At 42.3% G+C, this 16,874-nt stretch overlaps 1 protein-coding gene and 1 pseudogene across 2 annotated transcripts; one reads left to right on the forward strand and one right to left on the reverse strand.

Annotated features, from left to right (window-relative positions):
* Positions 1-1,009: 1,009 nt before the first annotated feature.
* Positions 1,010-12,374, forward strand: LOC106577577 (la-related protein 7-like; annotated as a pseudogene).
* LOC106577576 (stabilizer of axonemal microtubules 2) lies at positions 12,372-16,395 on the reverse strand. 2 transcript variants are annotated; one of them, XM_014155739.2, is made up of 4 exons: positions 16,292-16,395; positions 14,319-14,501; positions 13,994-14,193; positions 12,372-13,770 (listed from the first exon to the last, which is right to left on the reverse strand). In XM_014155739.2, the coding sequence occupies exons 1-4, from the start codon at positions 16,327-16,329 to the stop codon at positions 12,731-12,733; spliced, it is 1,461 nt and encodes a 486-aa protein (XP_014011214.1). In that variant the 5' UTR covers positions 16,330-16,395; the 3' UTR covers positions 12,372-12,730. The 2 variants fall into 2 exon arrangements, with proteins under 2 accessions (XP_014011214.1, XP_014011212.1); XM_014155737.2 differs by lacking the exon at positions 16,292-16,395 and adding an exon at positions 15,169-15,366.
* Between the last annotated feature and the right edge of the window lie 479 nt (positions 16,396-16,874).

Consider the following 16,874-nt stretch of genomic DNA (forward strand, 5'->3'; position numbering starts at 1 on the left):
GCTTTGGCAGCAACGCACAAACCTTCTGATGAAGAAGTTGTGGAACTTGCGGCAGAGATGTCCTCTAACCAAGCCATGGCGTTGTCCACAAACTCAGTAGACAAAAGAGACATATCCGAGGACGTCTCTTCAGCTGAACATGTCAATTCCTCCTCAGGAACCTCTGTCTTGTAAAATGTCACAATTGTGCTCATAACCTCCTTGGTGTTACAGTCGAGGTGAAGCTGAGTGATCTGAGGGATAAGAGCCATCATAGATCAGGAGCTTATGCCCTGACCTCCACGAAGGGCCACTTTTTCTGATGACATGACCCCTGGAAGCAAAGCCCCACTCTTACTGGATCTAATATACTTTTGGATCAAATTAGGAGTGAAATGTTTTTAGTTTGCTATAGATTCTCCTCTTTGTCTCGATCTGAACTTTTAAGGGCCAAAAGTCGAGAGTAAAATCCCCTCAGCATATTCTGCAACCTATTAGTAAGCCTAAGAACCACAGATAGAGCTTTCACTTTTGTCAAATCTGATTGTGCGACACACTTCATATCACTCACAAAGGAATCCATTATTTCAGAGGCCTCGGAGCCTAATGGTTGTAGATAAATGTTCTTCTGGCATAGCTGGCAGATTTGTTTCACTGGCCAGATTACTTGAAGGCTCAGGTCTGCCAGCAGACATTTGTGCAGATAGATTTCTGCTAGACCTAATGAGCCTCTCTAATAGCTTCAGTGACTTCTGACTTCAGCTCAACACTGGATATTTTCTCAATGGTTGACATTACAGGAGAGTCAAGCATTTTGTCTGGAGGTGAAAGTATGAGCATGTTTTGACTCACCAAGCTGCCATAGGATACAGTCTTTTCAGAATTTTTTTTCTCCACTAGGGAATCTTCCAGAAGACCACCAACACAATCCTTTCAAGCAAAAATGTTTACTTTGTGTGAGATTTCTCGAAGTGCATACATTGTTCCTTGCTCTCCTTCCTGGCATTCTCCGGAGTTGACAGTGACAGCCATGACCGCTCCTGTCAACGGTGTAAGGGGGGCCTCAATGTCTATATTCTCCATAGATGGATTAGTCTTGGCTTGAGACGCAGCCTTTTCAGTGACTCCAAACTGCCGCAGCTTGGCAGAGGTAACAGACACCATCATCTTCTTGGTGACCTGGATGCCATTTTGCCTGCTAGTTCACACAACACTGGGCTTAATTTACCTGAGCTGGAACAGGAGATGATCAATGAGATCTAAGAGTTAACCTGAATCACGACATCTCTTACCACAGATCTGGTCACTCCAAGTGAGCAAAAAGAGCAGGATTGATCTCCCAGAACCTGAAGAATTGTGTCCTCTGTGATCCCAAAGAGGGCATTAAGAGGGTCTGTCAGTCGAGCCTCTCCTCCATGTGCCCTCTGCAACAGATCTAAATTAAAATAAAAAAATGTTTTTATCAATCTTGACTGATGTTTACATATTGATGATCTTTACAAATTGTTGCTTTGAATGAACCAATAGTTAATTATCTAACCAATATGTAAAATGTAGTTCTATGAAGTGTTTATATGTGGTGTCTGCTTTGTTATTTTACAATAAAAATGGTAGTTTCTTAGCTTTGTATTCTAACAGTCAAATGCTGTGTAATATGTTAAAGTACAGTATACAGTGATAAGATCAGGTGGGTCAGGCACACAGTTGAGGTTGGTGAACATGTGGTAGATGAAGATACCTTCCAGAAGAAGAACGTGGAGTGGGTGCGCGGGAGTTGTAATAATGTATACTACTTCTGCTCTTCCTCAATTCTCTGTTGTAACTTTTCACGCATCAACTCCAGCCTCTGTTCAAATTCAGTGGATGAGGGTAGGGAGTCTTGACCACCCAGAGACTTTCCACTGCTAGGCCTTGTGGGTAGGTCTGTCATTTAAACGTCACCTTGCGTGACTGCTTAAAGTCAGTGGCAGAGGGGTATGGAGCCTTGACCTGTTGGCTGAACAGACTCTCCATTGCCAGGGATCTTGGGTAGACCTTCATTAAACCTCAACACACATTCCTGGATGCTTGCAATGTTGAAGCACTCTAGTCAGCGAGGGGGAGGAGCTAGCTTCCCTGGCAGCATTAAGCTATAATATGTGTGCAAGGGCTGGCATGAGGATCTCTACCACTATGGGGAAACCGTTTTCGCTATCTTCCAGCACATTTTGGCAAGGTGTACTTTGGGCGCCTGTTTCAATACAAAAAGCGCAGATGTATTTTGAGATGATGTGGTGTCAACAGGGGCGGAAATCCTGGGGGGGACTGGGAAAAATATGATTTGTCCCCCCAATATATCACTGAAACATAACTATGTAATTTAAATAATATTAATAATACGCAATGAAAGCAATTGTGCTGATTATAGACACTTAATAGCGCGTTTTTAAGTTTCAAAAGATTGTGACCCCCCCACCCTTTTCCTCACAATGGTTTGATCCACTGGCAAGGGAACAGAGGGGTCGTAGCCACTGTCTGAAAGGCACTCAATGAACGTAACTGACGTGAGGTTAATCCAGTCAATCGCGCACACACACTAGCTGAATATGCAGAGCTAGTGCGCAAATATTAACTATTAAGCTAGCTAGTACCTATTCCATTTATGTGGCCTCGTCAAAGATGGAATCTTTGCTATCGTCAATTTATTCCGAGATCAGCATGCAGATGATGTAAGTTAGTGCTTCAAAGTCCCTGTGATAAGGTTAGCGATAAACTGAAGTCCAAACTGAACAGAACTACACTCTCTTCTACCATTGTCTTAAATATATTTAATGGTCTCGTTGCAAAAGCTAAATTGTCGCAAGGGAACTTTTATTTATTTATTTTATTTAACCCGGGTAGCAAAGATTATAGCAAACACCACTGAAACTGAATTGGTGCTCGCTAGCTTTGCAAATTCAGCTATTGTTGGAAGCCAGCCAATATGAAACAAACTATTAAAATTACAAAAGGTTGCAGCATATGTTGTGTAAATGGTGAACTCATACAGCTGTCAACTCTTGTCATTTTAATCCGTTTCACATTTGCTAGCTACCTTTTAGATCGATGCCCAAATAGAATGATAAAAGATAAGATGATAGAAGCCCATCTCCTACTGTAAATAACCTACACACTGTGTGTGTGTGTAGCCAGCCAGCCAGGTAGAAAAATGGCAGAAAAATAAAAGACGGACATCAGAGTATTTTTCAGTACACCAAAACGCAAAGTAAGAACCCTAGTAGCCTAATATCTCAAAGATTAGTTGATAAAATGTTCATAAGAAAGAAATGAAATTCTAATGGAAATGTTTCACAATGATGTCATTAGGCAGAGCAGGCAACAGATGGCACACAGACAGCAGAGTTGGGGACAGATATGCAGGGACAGACTGGCAGAGACAGGGAGTCTCAGGTAAGTTTGTTGAGTCTTTGTTTGGCAACATTATGAAAGGATCTAAATTTTTTTGACTTGTAAAATAGGAACATAATTGGAAAATGCCATGGATACCCCCACTCTCAACTTAAACTGGTGACTGAACTAAGATTTGTTAAAGGCAATGGTATTGCTGTTGTGAGTAGTTGTGTAGTTTTGGGTACCGGTACACCTTATTTTTTTGGTTCCTCAATATACATTTACCATATTACAATGTAGGCTATGTGTTACAGCACTACTTTTGGTGTCCCCCTCAGGAATTGCTCTTGAGAAAAGTTCATGTAATTGTCCCCCCCAAAGTTGATATCAGATTTTCGCCCCTGGGTGTCAAGTGTCAATATGACAAACATGTTAAAATTTCTATCATATAATCTATCAAATGTTGACAGATAAACTTACAGGAGATCAAATGCCCTCTTGAATCACTTTCCACTGCCTGATAAAGACACAAGTAAACATGTTCAGTTGTTTTGTACTGGTTCAGAGAGGTTTGTTGTATACAGAATGTGTGCTATTGAAACACTGCATTCGGAAAGTATTCAGACCTCTTTACTTTTTCAAAATGTTATATTACAGCCTTATTCTAAAATAGTTTTTTTTCTCATCAATCTACACACAATACCCCATAATGACAAAGCAAAAACATTATTATTTATTTTTGCAAATGTATAAAAAAAAAACTGAAATATCACATTTACATAAGTATTCAGACCGTTTGCTCAGCAGATATTTTTTGATACCCTTCTCCAGATCTGTGCCTCGACACAATCCTGTCTCGGAGCTCTACAGACAATTCCTTCGACCTCATGGCTTGGTTTTTGCTCTGACATGTACTTTCACTGGACCTTATATAGACAGGTGTGTGCCTTTACAAATCATATCCAATCAATTGAATTTACCACAGGTGGACTCCAATCAAATTGTAGAAATATCTCAAGGATGATCAACGGAAACAGGATGCACCTGAGCTCAATTTCGAGTTTCATAGCAAAGGGCCTGAATACTTATTTAAATAAGGTAGGTGTGTGTTTTTTTGCACACATTTAAAAAAAACCCCGGTCATTATGGGGTATTGTGTGTAGATTGAGGGGAAAAAAATATTTCATCCAATTTAGAATAAGGCTGTAACTGAACAAAATGTGGAATAAGTGAAGGGGTCTGAATACTTTCCAAATGCACTGGACCTATCAGTGAGATTACTCATGAAATTGGTGAGGATAAAGAATCAGACGTCCTCTGCCATTCCTGAGGGGTGAAGTAGACTATTGAGAAGTTCCTCCTGTAAGAGTTGAATTACTGCTGCCCTGTTTTGGTATTTATCCAAAGAGAATGCCACAGAGGGACCTAAAGGACAACAATTATTATGAGTTTTTCCCTTTTTTTATAATGAATCTGCACAACAAAGGGCACACTAACTAAAAAGTACATGTACTGGGAAAAGTAATGTTTTAATATCGAAAAATCTCTAACCTGCTTCAGTGTCAAGTTCGGCTGAGGTCTTCTTGGCATTTGATTTCCATTTTGCCTTCAATAAAAAGATTTCAAATCCCACATTATTATGCTTAATGTGAAACTTCAAGTCAAAGCAGCCCATTTTTTAGCCAATACATAGACAGATAGATTAAAAACTAGCAAAGAGCCCAAATGACCAGAGGACCAATCTTACCGTTCTCTCTTCCTTCAGCTGAGCAACTGGCTCTTCTTCCTACCTTCTCCTCCATTCCTTTCTTCTGATGACTATCTTCCAAGTCCTGTTCATCAAAATGAAAGTAATACGTTTTTTAAATCTGTAGAGATTCTATAAACGTTTTGTTGAAACAACTGTAACACAAAGTGGCCAAATGTTCAATGTTCAGCCCCACCGTGCGGTGGACAGCGGCCGTCTCTTGTGCAACCCCATCTCTCATTATGATGGACGGTAGATAACCAAACTCGTCCTTATTACTGTAATACGTCATGCATGTTGTACATGTCATGCATAGAGATTAGAATGAGTATTCTAATTCCTAATTCTATTGAGGTGAGTGGGTGTGTGTGTGTGTGTGAGAGAGAGAGAGAGAGAGAGAGAGAGAGAGAGAGAGAGAGAGAGAGAGAGAGAGAGAGAGAGAGAGAGAGAGAGAGAGAGAGAGAGAGGGGGGGTGGTATCAATATTTTCATAGGGCAGAAGAAAGGCTTAGATTTATAATAAAAAAGTTTGCCCTAGGCAATCACAATGTAGGCCAAACGGATTCTTAATCCATAAAATGAGGCAGCTCTATCGTTTTCTTACACAACTATAATATATATAATTATATCCGTAAGAAAAATAAACAACATTTGCCTTTCATCTGCATAGGAGACAATCTAGTGAAAATACAGAGTACATTTCCTGAACAGGCTACAGTATTTGGTATTTACCATAGAGATAGATAGAGGACTGATCTTTCTATGTTTGAAATTATAGCCTCTGTGACAGCATGGGGAGCGCCATTGAGGCTACAACCCATATGAATCCCCACTCAGTTGACTACTTTGAATACTTTAAAATGGCGGAAGCATGGTGTAAGCCCCCAATGCCGCTAGCCATGCTAAAAGATCCGTTTGGTCCTTAGAGGCCTCTATCATTCTCTATGGTATTTCCCTCCTTTTTTGAATTCCCGCGGATGACACGTCATCAACAAGAGACAAAATAGGTTTGCAGAAAGCTTGGTTAGAAAATTAGAGTTTGTTTACCAACTAATTATTCGTCAAGAAAGGTTGTCATACACTGTTTCTCAGTGTATGAGGACCTCACAGAACATAAACGCGAGTAGCTCTAGTCTTAAGTCTGAAAGATACGTTAGCTAGCTAAATTATACATTTTTGCCGCAGATAATAAGGTAATGTCTACCGTTCAATTTGCTACCTGCTTCCTTCTGAAATATAGTTCAGGTGAGGGGTCCCCTTGCTATGGCTATCTCAGTGCCGGCTGGCTTTCTAGCTAGCTAACTAAATGCACTTTAGCTACATAACATTAACATTCGACTCCGTGTTCTTAATTAGCAGAGTTCAAAACACTAGTTAGCTTATGATGAATTAATACCAATAGCTACCTTCAGTGTAATTTTACACTTAAAAAAAAATATATATATATATATATATATATTTAACCTTTATTTTACTAGTCAAGTCAGCTAAGAATAAATTCTTATTTACAATGATGGCCTAACAAAATACCCCCTGCGAGGACGGGGGCTGGGATTAAACATATTTAAATATAGGACAAAACACACATCATGACAAGACAGACCTAAGGTAACAACATAGCAAGGCAGCAACACATGACAACACAACATGGTAGCAGCACAAACATTATTGGGCACTGACAACAGCAAGAAGGTAGTTTCAGTACAGTACTTTCTATTATTTAGGGCATTATTAATATCATTTACAACACGTACAGTGGCCATAGTGGTACTGTGTTTAGGTCTGAAGCCAGTTTGATTGCCAGAAAGAGTATTGTTAACAGTTAAAAAAGATTGTAGTTGCCTATTCACCAATGACTCTAGAATTTTAGCCCAACAGGAGAGCTTAGAGATGGGCCGATAATGATCCAATTCACTACCATCACCTCCCTTGAGGAGTGGTAAAACAAAAGCTGTTTTCCAAGCTTTAGGAATCTTTCCTACCACTAATGTTTGATTAAAGATATGCGTCACTGCACTAGCAATGATAGGTGCCGCACACTTGAGTAAATATGGATCCAGATTGTCAGCACCTAATGATTTCTTAAAATCTATCAGTTGCATGCTGGTTGGAGTTTTGTATTGAATCCATAGACTTATGGTGTTCACTGTGGTATGTTTTGGTCCTTTAGGTCAACCTAGAGGGAACTAAAGTGCGGCGGCAGCGTCCAATAGGAAAGGATCCAAAAGATGTAGACAACCGAACAATCTATGTGGTTACATTCATGTTTGTCAATTCATGACGTGGTCCTTTGGCTATTATAAAATACAACTTCCCCCCAGGAACTTCTGCCCAAGAAAGTAACACACGACTGACTAGAGCAAGTGTTCACCAAATGTGGAAATGTGGTTTACGTCAGCGTGCCGAGATACAAAACCACAGGCCACTCCAAAGGGTTTGCCTTCGTTGAGTTTGCGACGGAAGAGGAAGCACAGAAAGCCATAGAGGTGAGATATCATAAAGATTCCTCTGTATTTCATTGATGTGTCTGTCCTATGTAGTAACAAACCGGTAGATAGCTAACCATGTTATCCTTGTCCAGATGCTAAACAACCCTCCAGAGGACACCCCCAGGAAGCCTGGCATCTTTCCCAAGAACAGGAAGCCTATCCTTGATCCATTTGATCCACTCCCTGAACACCACACAAGGTGGGTATTGGGAAGAATGTAGCATCACTAGTTAACTCTAGAGTGACTACACACAATAAGAACAAATGCGTATATTGGCCACTTTTGATTTAAGTGCCAACGCTTAAAGTGTCAAGTTAAAACCCTTTACCATCTGTTAATCTACTGTGTGTGTGTCTGTCTTTGCAGACGAGGAAGAGGAGGAGAAGAAGAAATCCAGGGGGAGCGCCAAAGAGGATGCCTCGTCACAGACGGAGACGACAGTGGGCGGGGGCAAACAGGAAATAGAATCCGAGTCTAAACCGTCTGACAGGAAGAGGAAACACACGGCCGAGGTTGCAGAGGGCGTAGCACCTGCGGAGGGCACAGGGAAGCCACCCGTCCAGAAAGCTAGAGAAGAAGAGACGGCGGTCCCAGACAGGGGAGAGCTCAGAGAGTGACGCACAGGGAGACATGCCATCCAAGCTGAGGAAGACGAGTGAGGGGAAGGAGGATGACAAGGTGGAGAGCGATGGGAAAGGTACTTCATTATATTGAACTCGCATCACATTGCTTGTAGGGCTGGGAATTACCAGGGACCTCACGACACGATATCATGATACTTTGGTGCCGATACAATATGTATTGCAATATCGCATGATTCTATATGTATTGTGATTCGATACAGAGAGCCATGAGAACGAGTTTTGATCAGTCATGGAAATAAAAGTGCTGAAAACAAATTGGCTCCCTATTTCAAAAGATGGAGAACCACCTATGAAGGAAAAATTGAGTTTTGGTGCAACTAGTGCAAAAATAATATTGCAATATTGTCAAAATGATACAATATATCATCAAATTATATCCCTATATGTAACTATCGACCCCCACCTCCCCACCATCACTAATTGCTTGTGAACAGATAAAATCACACAAAAGGGTTTGGCATACAAGAAAATCTGGGTACACGCCTCTCATTAACATGTCGATGCTCCTGGTTCAGAATAACATGTGGGCAGGTTTGACTAAATCCTGCCCTAAGGCTGGTCTCCTGGTCCGACACTATGGTGAGTTGGTCAGCAATGATGAATAAAGCCTAATAATAATCTTGTGTTCTTCAGACCTGCAAGTCAAGGGTGAGGAAGAGGAGGAGAAGATGGACGACTCCCTGCTGAAAGCCAAGAGGACCAGGAAGAAGAAGCACAAGGAGAGGGTGAAGATCAGGGAAGAGGTTATTCCTCTCCGGGTTCTCTCCAAGTAAGAACCATCATGCATCTTTATGACTACTATAGGTTACTCTTAGTCAATCAGACCAACAGCATTGATGTAATCTAAATAAATCCCTAAATAACTTAGTCTAAAGCATAGCATCTTTATTGAACAATCCAATACTCTAGTGACAAGATATCATTTAGAATCAAGCTCTTTCTTTTGTTCTCTCTCTCTCTCCTTTATCTATCTCTCCTTCTGGCTCTGGATGGAAGGAAAGACTGGCTGAAGCAGGAGTATATGACCCTGCAGAAGAGGAGCATGGGAGCTCTGAAGGCTTGCTTGACCAAGTTCCACCACAAGGGGGCAGGAGCCGGAGGGAAGATGGAGATCGACACCAGTCTGCAACAGACATGTAAGTGCCAAAACTGAACAGAAATATAAACGCAACATGTAAAGTGTTGGTCCTAACATACATGACGTTTCATGAGCGGAAATAAAAGATCCCAGAAATGTTCCATACGCACTAAAATCTTATTTATTTAAAATTAGTGCGTTAAGTGAGCATTTCTCCCAGACTTTTTCCATATGCACAAAAAGTTTATTTCTCAAAAATTGTGCACAAATGTGTTGACATCCCTGTTAGTGAGCAATTGTCCTTTGCCATGGTAGTGTGGGCAAGCGGTTTGCTAACGTCAATGTTGTGAACAGAGTGCCCCATGGTGGCGGTGGGGTTATGGTATGGGCAGGCATAAACTACGGACAATGAACACAATTGCATTTTATCAATGGCAATTTGAATGCACAGAGATACCGTGCCGAGATCCTGAGGCCCATTGTCGTGCCATTCATCTGCCACCATCACCTCATGTTTCAGCATGATAATACACGACCCCATGTCGCAAGGATCCGTACACAATTCCTGGAAGCTGAAAATGTCACAGTTCTTCCATGGCCTGCACACTCACCAGACATGTCACCCATTGAGCATATTTGGGATGCTCAGGATCGACTTGTACGACCGACCACATGCTCCAGTTTCCGCCAATATCCAGCAACTTCACACATCCATTGAAGAGGGGTGGGACAACATTCCACAGGCCACAATCAACAGCCTGATCAACTCTATGCGAAGGAGATGTCACGCTGCATGCGACAAATGGTGGTCACACCAGATACTGACTGGTTTTCTGATCCACGCCCCTACTTTTTTTGTTTTGGTATCTGTGACCAACAGATGCATATCTGTATTCCCAGTCATGTGAAATCCATAGATTAGGGTCTAATGAATTCATTTCAATTGACTGATTTCCTTATATGAACTGTAACTCAGTTAAATCTTTGGAATTGTTGCATGTTGCGTTATTGCCTAATATTTACCCACTACTTAGCTATCTGTCAGTAGTACAACTCCTGCATAATTAAACCTCTTAGTACTCTCATATAAACACCCCAAATATTGAACATATTGAGTCAAATGTTAGTTTGCTGTCCACATATTACATTACAATAAATGCTGAAAAACATTTGAAACCGGTTCCCTTACAATTGAGCATTTCCGAACACAATATTATGTCTTCACCATGTATTTAAGTGTTGTTTCTTTTTTTCCTAAGCTGAGGAGAGTAAGGCAGGTGAAAAGGAGACTTCCCTCAGGCCTCAGTTTGAGAGTGGCTGCATCATCAAGATCACACTCACCAAACCCTTCCCTGGCAGAAAAGTCATCAAGGTAGAGATGTGCTTTAACTCTCTTCTTTTACCACGTAAAACATATTACAGCCATGTATTCTTCTAACCAAAAGTTTGTGTTTGCCCATGTGTCAAAGATGCTCTCGCAGAGGTTACCCCAGTGGTGTATGTGGACACCATAGAGGGTGACGCTGAGGGTTACATCCGCTTCAAGAGTCCAGTCGAGGCCAAGGCCATCATTGACGCTCGCACCGGGCTGCAGAACAAACACAGCTGGCAGCTAGAGATCCTCTCTGGTATGCTGACTCTCCCATTACTTCTCTGTAGTTCATCAAGGGCCCTGTTCAAATCATCTTTAATTGCGTCCTTCCTTCTTCCCTATCTTGAGGTAATCACTGAGCTGACATGGCTAGTGACAGCAACACAGAGATCAGTGATTTCTTCAAAGATGGGAGGAGGGAGGGATGTATTTGGGAGAATTCAAACAGGGCCATAAACTATTTACTACATCTGAACAGAAGCAATGGAGATGTAAGATAATGGTCAATTAACAGTTGGGGGTCCTCTGTAGCTCAGTTGGTAGAGTATGGCACTTGCAATGGCAGGATAATGGGTTCGATTCCAGGGACCACCCACATGACTAAGTCGGTTTGGATAAAAGCGTCTGCTGAATGGCATATAATAATATTATATATTAACAGTTGTTTTTCAATTCCTCTTACAGCATTATCATTAGAGGATCAAGAAAGTATATTTATAAATGGATGTCTTTTACCGAAAGATGTTTGATTAATTTGGCTTCATTTGCTCATTAGGAGAAAAATGTGGCTGAATTATGTCACATCGAAATGAACAATTGATCAATTGTTCATACATTTTTACTTTTAGGCGACCATGAACAAAGGTACTGGCAGAAGATCCTGGTAGACCGCCAAGCTAAGCTGAACCGAACCAGGGACAAGAAAAGGGGCACAGAGAAGGTAAGATTCCCCTCCATTTTAATTTTCTACGGATTATTTTCAAGGATCTCTAGCAGCACCCAACCATTTTAATTTGAGGAAAAACATTTTGTTAATGAGCATGTTGTTCACTCATTATTGTATGCCTTAAATTGATTTTAACAGAACAATGTCTCCCTTTTATCTCTTTCTGCCCCAGCTCATTTCCAAAGCCGAGAAAATGATCATAGCCAGGGCCAAGGAGGCCACTAAACACATTCGCTTCATGGAGGACTGATCAAGACTGTCAAGTTCTACTGTGCGTCCTTTCTTTTTCTGAATCATTTTCTTCCTTAAGAGTTTGACTGTCGGCCATTTTGTCATTTCTACATAGGATGATGTTTTTGTGAAGCTTTTTTTTTTACTCTTCATGAGAATGGTACAAGCAGAGAGAAGCCATGGTTTTAAAAGGGATGTTGTAGTTTTAAACGGGATACATAATAACCTTCCACTGATGGGAAGGTTATCATGTATGGCGACTGTTTTACAAGCAGAAAGATGCTACATTATTTAAATTGGGAATAGGTTCTCTCACTAGTTTTTTGTGTTGCAGTGAGAGGTGCCAAAATTTCAGTTATGAATTGTGAATGTGTATATTCTGTAAATATGCTTTCAAAACGTGCCCAGAAAAGCTTTGCTCAAGAACGTTTTTTCGGTAACATGGCAACGATAACCTTTTCTTTTTGAAGAAATGTTACTATTTTCTAAATAATAAATATACATTTTGGTGCATAGTAATGGAATTGTGGCTTTTTTATTCAGCTCATGAACAAAAGCCTCATGGATTATATTGCTCATACGCATTAGGTGCATTACCATGCTAAATGGTGTCTGATCTTCGTGTCCACATTGTTAACATTAAATAGAAAACAGCTTAACAATTACATAATATTCAAAGTAAGAATTGTTATGAATTCTTTGTATATAAAAAAAAGCTCTAACAATCAGGATTATGCTTTTTTTATGTGAGTGACCATACAAAATACCTGAGGTGCTCGTGATGAATTCATCTAAAATGTCAATTAATATATTTGAATAGAAATATAAGAATCCCCTCTAGCTAGCTGTGTGTGTGCAGGTCTGTGATCGGGACTCTATGGCGCCCTCTTGGCTCGGCTGGGGACCCTGCAGCTCTTTCTGCTGTGGGAGTAAGAGGACTTGTCGGACGTTGCAGCGGCCAGCTGACTCAGCCCCGTTTCCTGTACCGAGATGGTTCGGTACAGCCTGTGTCCTCCAGCCCCCATGGAGCTGTACTGAAAGCCAGGAGGACAGCCATCCCGGGCTGGACAAGGTGGGATCTCCTTGGGTGTGTAGGTGGAGCGATAGATGGAGTCTACATCCATGGTCTGGGGGCTCAACAGCTTCTGGGTGGGTTTAAAGCTGGTGGCGCGCTGGGCCGTCTTGGGCGTGTATGCTGAGCGGAAGGTGGTGGTATTGGCGAAAGCTCCCTTGGGTTTCTCTAGCTCATCTGCGTAGACCATGGGGGGACGACGTACCACGTCCCAGGTCCGGTAGTCCTCCTTCATGGTGGACCTGGTCTGGAGGGGCTCTCTGGCCTCCTTTGTCCAGGCCTCGACCGGGGGACGGGCGGACTGGGGCCGCTGCTGGCTCTCGTGGTCGAGATAGTCAGCATGAGCTGTGGACAGACCGACCATAGTGCCCTCGGGTGGGCAGTACTCCTCAGCCTGGTGCCGGTGCTTGGGCTGCAGGGGCCAGGCCTTGTACTGGTCGCGGAACTCACTGGTCCCCTGGAATACAGCTGGGCTGCTCTCCCAGGCCACCTTGGCCCTAAAGGGCTTGGCGGGCTCAGCCTGCAGGCCCCGGTAGTCCTGCCTGTGGGTGGAGACCCCATTGAGGGGGGCGCTGGTAGGCCTGTAGACGGCCCTCTCTTTGGGCTGCCTGGGCTGGACCGGGTGGGGGACATACTGCGTCTGGTAGTTGGTGGCACTGTCAAAGGGCAGGGTCTCCCGGGCGTTGGCAGCCGGTTTGAAGCTCTCCCTGGCCTCGGCCGGGCCCTTGTGGCAGTAGTCGTCTTGGAAGGTGGTGGTCACCTCGAACTTGCTGTCGTTCAGCTTCAGGTTGTCACAGGTCCTGTAGGGTTGGACTTTCTGGTTGTGCCATGCTCGGAATTCCCCTGGAAACAGAGTGAGAGGACTACATTTTATGTCAATTCATTGTCATCTTTGATCATTAAAAACATTTACAAATTCTACGAGCGACCCAATGTTAACTCCAAGATGTATTCATTTGATTTGAACAATTATTGTTGATTTGATTACAACTGATTTATTCATCTTCCGTATACTGAGTAGCCTAAATCTTAAACTATTCTCCTACTAAAGACACAGATACTGTACCTGTGTATAAGGACTGAGCGACCATCTTTGCTGTGGGCGGATGATACTCCTCCGGCTTGGTCACGGTGTGCTTCTGAACAGGGTGTGATGGGTAGTCCCTGGCGTAGGTGCTGCTGTGTCTCATTCTCCCGTCAGGTGGCACATACACCTTGGTGACCTTTGGGGGCCTCTGGGTCACTTCATGGGCCACGTAGTCTGACCTGGAAGACATTACCCTCATGACTTGCAACGTGCAGACTGAATAAACTACGCAAACAATTCAACGGTGAATGTTGTCATTCACTCTTTTTCTACCAGAATATCGTATCTTCTTTGTGTGTCTCACTTGAAAGTGGTCATGTTGGATATCCTTCCCTCCAGTGGCTGATACTCATTATTCTGCTTCTTGGCTGCCCGGACAACAGTGGTGCAGTAGGCAGGGTACTTTTCCTGGTATTCCGAGACCATGCAGCCTGGGATCAGGACACAAGGTTCCTCTGGAAGGGATCCTTGTGAGCAGTGGTGATGCCTGCCAGAGGAAAGGGATTAAGTGTTGGGATTGGTTGGAATGGCGCAATAAAGTGTGTTGTTGAGAATCTGCTGTTGGTCAAAGTGGTATTCTGAACCACGGGAGGTTGGTGGCACCTTAATTGGGCTCGTGGTAATGGCTGGAGCAGAACGGTATCAAACACATGGTTTCAATGTGTTTGATGACCATGTGTTTGATACCATTCCATTCGCTCAGTTCTAGCCATTATAATGAGCCATCCTTCCCTCATCAGCCTCAGCGAATGTAGTTCTTATCAGAAGAATATTACAATTATATTGAGCTCCGATTAGTTTGTCTCTCTTCTCTCAGATAAACTATATTAAAAAACATAATTTGGTGTCACACAGCATGCAAAATAATTCTACGGCAGTTAAACTTGTAAATGTAATTAGAAGATGAACGATAACACTAGCATGATGTACAATGATCATGTCCTTTCATTGGGTCAAAGTCAATATATTTGCATTATGTTGGTACGCGCGTATCCTACCCTGCCTTCAGGTAAAACTGTATTGCAACCCACTCCCCTTTCTCCCATCAAGGATTTTACAGCCATATCATCTCTCCATCATCAGAATATAACTCACACTCCATGCACGATCCGAGGTATTTAACGACCGCAAAGTTGAAACGTTAATGATTTTACCTCATTGGCAAAGGTGGGCATCTCCAAATTCCAGATATAGCTTGAAACATCACACTATGGAATAGGTCTGCGCGTCTTTACGCTGTGCGCTCGGGTGTTGTGTTCCAATCCAATGTACAAAACCCGTTTAAATTATTGACCAGAAGAACATGGGCTGTGTTGTGTAGTAGGCTACATGAAGTGCGTAGCGACCGAGAGAGCTTCTAAAAATAAATGCCCGTGGATTATTCACTCTCTCTACTCTCACTCTCTCAAGCCCTGTTTATACCTGATGCTTATATGGGTCCTTTATCCTGATCTTGTCGACATTCTGATTGTGCCTACATTTCCAGAAATGTGTCTACACACAATGTGTCTGTTATCCATCCACTATGTCTGCATTGTGACCAGATTTTCTGGTCCCTTCCTTTATGCAAATGATTTCACAGCTTTTCTTTTAGAATTATATTTATTGTAAGACACATATTTGATGTAATCAGTCAATGGTGCCACCTCTCAATGATTTTAGTGGGCGGAATAATTATGATTTATATTGTTTCTCCGTCAAGATCTGTCTACACTTGTAAGATATCCAGACAAAATGCGTGTCTGACTACCTCTGGGGGTGGGCGGGATGATCTGATGACAATCAGATCACAATGTGTCTTTTGATTGTCACACCTGTCTAAAAATGTGTGCACAATCAGAATGTGGGCACGATCAGGACAAAGGACGCAAATTAGAACTAGGTATAAACGGGGTTTTAGACACTCTCCCAGCTCTGGCTCGCTCGAAGGATGAGGACGCGACTATGCTATTGCTCTATGTAGAGAGTTATTTACAGGGCATTCGTTGGAGAAATGGATTACATAAATCCCAGCTACTTTAAGTAAACAAAATACTAACAATTAAATGAATGCTGAGCATACATATTGGTCATCCCATATCTACTCCAGTTACGAAATAGGAGTAGAAATTGGTGATAGACATCAATGAGAATAGTCTATGAGACATGTTGCAGCAGATTTTGAGTCAGTGTGACCTCGTAGGCTGTGTCGTAGTTGCAGCTCTCTCCATCTGTTACCTTTTATTTGCCCAAAAATCGATGTGTGAGTGCACCGTCGGTTGAGATATTGGTACTTACCCGCAGGTGCATATCTGGCACAAACATTGGATTTTCATGGTGTCTGTCTGTTGACTATACACTCCACTCTTGCTGTCAGATTAAACTTTGACCATCATTTTGTGGTTGAGAGAATAATCATTCCAAAATTGGAATTTAATATTCTAGAATGTGTTTTTTGTGTCATAATGAAGGCATTGTTCCACAGGTGTGATCATTCTTTGAATGTGACAAACTTTATGACATATACACTGCTCAAAAAAATAAAGGGAACACTTAAACAACACAATGTAACTCCAAGTCAATCACACTTCTGTGAAATCAAACTGTCCACTTAGGAAGCAACACTGATTGACAATAAATTTCACATGCTGTTGTGCAAATGGAATAGACAACAGGTGGAAATTATAGGCAATTTGCAAGACACCCCCAATAAAGGAGTGGTTCTGCAGGTGGGGACCACAGACCACTTCTCAGTTCCTATGCTTCCTGGCTGATGTTTTGGTCACTTTTGAATGCTAGCGGTGCTTTCACTCTAGTGGTAGCATGAGACGAAGTCTACAACCCACACAAGTGGCTCAGGTAGTGCAGCTCATCCAGGATG

This window comes from Salmo salar, chromosome ssa18, assembly GCF_905237065.1.
Source record: "Salmo salar chromosome ssa18, Ssal_v3.1, whole genome shotgun sequence".
In the NCBI taxonomy this organism is placed as follows: domain Eukaryota; kingdom Metazoa; phylum Chordata; class Actinopteri; order Salmoniformes; family Salmonidae; genus Salmo; species Salmo salar.